Genomic DNA, 3,382 nt, shown 5'->3' on the forward strand with positions numbered 1-3,382 from the left:
TTCCCCCTCCGCTTGTAGGCGCCTACGCGGGGCGGCCCCTTCGAGTGGTGGCGCCGGTTGTCCGCGGGATCCAGCGGCGCGGCGGCGGTCTCGCGAGGCGACGGGGTGGCCTGCTGGTGGCGGCGCTCCGGCTCCCTACGTTCCGCGCGCGGCGGGGCGGCTGCGTTGCTCCCGTCTCGGGAGGTGGCGCGCGGCCGGTCTCTTGCTAGATCCGGCTGGATCTGGCGTTGGGGGCCGACCGGCGACGCGTGGCTCTGGTGGTGCGTGCCCGGCGGCTCCGGTGCTTGGAGGTCATCAGGCGACGCGGGTAGGGCAGCGGCCGGGCGTGGCCGCTGCTCCGGTCGTCGGCGGCGGCGTGGGGAGGTCTCGGTGGTGACCTCCCAGTGTCGTGGCGGCTTCACGGTGGCTCGACGGATCTGTCCGCGGCAGCGGCCGGCTTCTCCGGTGTCGGCTCGCCTGTGCTCGGGCCGTCTCGACCTTCACCATCTCCTCGTCGCCCGGGCGCTACTCCCATCAATGGGCTGGTCCTCTCCCAGCTGCGGTCCATCGCTCGTCTCGCGCCCAGTGCCGCAGGACCGAGCTCGTCTCGCGCACGATGCAGCAGGACTGGGCTCGTCTCGCGCACGGGGCAGCAGGACTGACCTCGTCTCCCTCTCGATGCTGCAGGACCGAGCTCGTCTCGCGCTCGGGGCAGCAGGACGGGTCGGTGGATGCCAGTTCTGGCCGACCTATTGGGTCTCGACACTGGGGGTGGCACAGGGGCGTGAAAGGTGAGACCTTTCCGCTCGTCTCTTTCGTTGAGGTGCGGCGGGTCTCGGGTGAGGTGGTGTCGAGGTCTTGGATGCTGGGGCGGCGGCCCTGATGGTGGTTGCGCGGTGCTCCTGGGCAGAGCCCGTGCCTTGGTGATGCCCGGTCACCATGGTCGTGTGGGCGGCGTGGTTGCCGGGGTGTGGCGTTCGGTGGCGGTGAAGGTTGGCCGAGGTGAAAACCTGCTCTATCTTCGGACGGACCGGCGGCGGCGAAGATCGTTCCCTTCTTGAAGGCGTCGTCGCGGCTTTCATTGCCCGTCATGCGGCTTCGGAGGAAACTCTGATCCTTGGATCGGGCGACAGCGGCGCTCCGATATCGTATCCTTCCTGAAGGTGCCACCTCGGAACGCATGGTTCGTCATATGTAGTCTCACCTTTTTCGGGGCCGTTGTGCTAGGGGTGGTGTTGCTGCGCGTGTGTGTGTTGCGGTGTCGTGGCGTGTGTTTATACTGGATGCTTGTGGTTTGGTGCTTTATATATAAAGCGGGGCGAAAGCCTTTTTCGGTAAGTGCTCGAAGGGTTCAGATTTGAACTTTCGCTTCCAAAAGTGTTCGAATGATTAGGAGTTTCAAAAGTGATGCCAGGTGCCATTTTAAATTATTATTTTGCGATGAGCAGGTGCCACATTAGTAGTAGTACTGGATAGCCATATGAGTTATGAGGTGTGACCAGTAGGATATTTGCTAGAGATGCGTGACTGTTCACATGAAGCTGCACTGATTGAGAAATTAATTTGTTCCTCAAGTGTGGAGGAAATAAAATCGATGACAGTTTATATCCCCAGTCGTGGCTACCCGAGTACTCGTGACTCTACTCACACTGGTCGACTGAAGATTACGTGCATGCATATACCTCGTGCGCAAGGCAACACCTAACTAATCGTCCTCGAACATGGACAAGGACGTCGGCGGCGACAGCTGGTCGCCGTCGGTGTGGTGGCCCGCACCTCCTCCCATGCAGTTGGCCCGCTTGCTGGGCTGGAGGAAATACACGTCGTCCATGGCATGGAACGAGAGGTCCCTCTTGATGTTCTCCAGCACTGACGCCAGATGTACCTCCGGCGCACTCTCGCGTCGCGCACCGTCATGGACGTGGCCCGCCGCCACGCTGATGGCGCCGGCACCGTCGACCTGTCCGGATCCGCCGCTCATCAGGTACTGCAGGAGCTGGCCGTCGGTCCAGTCGTCGCCGAAGGCGCCGTGCGCGGCTGCGGTGGTACTATCAATTGCCTGAACCTCCGCGTGGCTCGGCGCTCCGGGGTTGCCATCCATGTCCGGCGCGACGGCGACGCCCTTCTTGCGGACGCGGCACAGGACCCAGTCGTCCAGCTGTACCCAACATAAGAAATAGAGTATGTAATTAAGTTGACCGACAACCAGCTGTGTGTGCGTAGATTCATCGAGTTACGCGTATGGTTTGGTACGCACCCTCATGGAGTCGTGGGGCTTGTGACGGGTGGCGGCGCCGGCGTCGGCGTGGAGGAGGCGGTACTCGTGCATGACCCACTCAGTCTTGGTGCCCCGCGGGGAGCGGCCCTGGTAGAAGACGAGCGCCTTCTTGACCCCGAGGCAGCGCGCGCCGCCGGCAGCCAGGATCGGCTTGTCGGTGCCGGTGGCCTTCCAGTACCCCGAGCCCGCCGTGCGGTTGGGCCGCGCGCCGTTGGGGTACTTGCGGTCCCTCGGGCTGAAGAAGAACCACTCCCCCTCCCCGAACTGCGCCTTGTCTGCATGCACGCACAAATTAAAATTGTCAAACTTCCGTCCACTTCTCAGTATATTCAGCATTACAATACTTCTCTCTTGCAGTCTTGTTCCGAACGATGATATGTACATTAAAAATGGGTGTCGATAGCTGGTCGGCAGCTAACGGTATTTATTTTTCTTGGAAGCTCGTGCATGGACGAAAGAGTCAAAGAGATAGAAACAAAACTTTGCACTGGTTGCATGGCGTGGCTACGTATGCCGTACGTATGCATGCATGCATTCTTACCGGGCAGTTCCCACGGGTCGAACTTGTAGATGTCGACGTCGGCGATGATGGAGGTGACGGCGGAGGCGGCGGAGGCGACCTTCCTCTTGAGGTAGCAGACGATGATCTCCTGGTCCGTCGGCTGGAACCGGAACCCCGGCGGCAGCTCGCACCCCCGGAACACAAAACCTTCTTCCATCACGGCACTAGCTCGGAGTCGGAGCCGACGAAGAAGAGATGGCCTGATTTGGGAACGCTCCAAGAAGTCGGCTGGCGGATGGCCTATATATACATGCACACGCGTAAGTTACTTAGGCTAAGTAACCGTACGTGCCCATGTCGTCAGGGTAGCCAAGCAATGAGATTATGCGAGAGCGACGTGCATGGCGATGGCTCTCGAGTCCTGGACGGCGACGCGCGTGGCGCAGACCGATCGATCGTGGACGCACGGCTGGATTAGCCTCCCTGACGTCCGATGGCACGTCAAGCTACCGGATGATTACGCGTAACGTGACATCGCGTGAGCTTGACAGCCGCGTATTAATACTCCCAAATGGGCCAAACCTCTTCATGATTTACGCCCTTTTCAGCGTTCACATGTCAGT

At 60.7% G+C, this 3,382-nt stretch overlaps 1 protein-coding gene across 1 annotated transcript; it reads right to left on the reverse strand.

Moving 5' to 3' along the window:
• Positions 1 to 1,684: 1,684 nt before the first annotated feature.
• On the reverse strand, positions 1,685 to 2,976 carry LOC123065257 (NAC transcription factor 32). Its single transcript, XM_044488596.1, has 3 exons — positions 2,799 to 2,976; positions 2,237 to 2,532; positions 1,685 to 2,137 (listed from the first exon to the last, which is right to left on the reverse strand). The coding sequence occupies exons 1-3, from the start codon at positions 2,974 to 2,976 to the stop codon at positions 1,685 to 1,687; spliced, it is 927 nt and encodes a 308-aa protein (XP_044344531.1).
• Positions 2,977 to 3,382: the final 406 nt, after the last annotated feature.

The sequence above is a fragment of the Triticum aestivum genome, chromosome 3B, assembly GCF_018294505.1.
Source record: "Triticum aestivum cultivar Chinese Spring chromosome 3B, IWGSC CS RefSeq v2.1, whole genome shotgun sequence".
Lineage (NCBI taxonomy): Eukaryota > Viridiplantae > Streptophyta > Magnoliopsida > Poales > Poaceae > Triticum > Triticum aestivum.

Excerpts from the sequence above, each read along its gene's own strand:
- LOC123065257 (XM_044488596.1), bottom strand. The coding sequence starts at position 2,976 with ATGGAAGAAGGTTTTGTGTTCCGGGGGTGCGAGCTGCCGCCGGGGTTC. Across the intron at positions 2,533-2,798 it reads CGACCCGTGGGAACTGCCCG|ACAAGGCGCAGTTCGGGGAG; the intron begins GTAAGAATGCAT and ends GCGTGCATGCAG. Across the intron at positions 2,138-2,236 it reads AGCCCCACGACTCCATGAGG|CTGGACGACTGGGTCCTGTG; the intron begins GTGCGTACCAAA and ends TGTTGGGTACAG.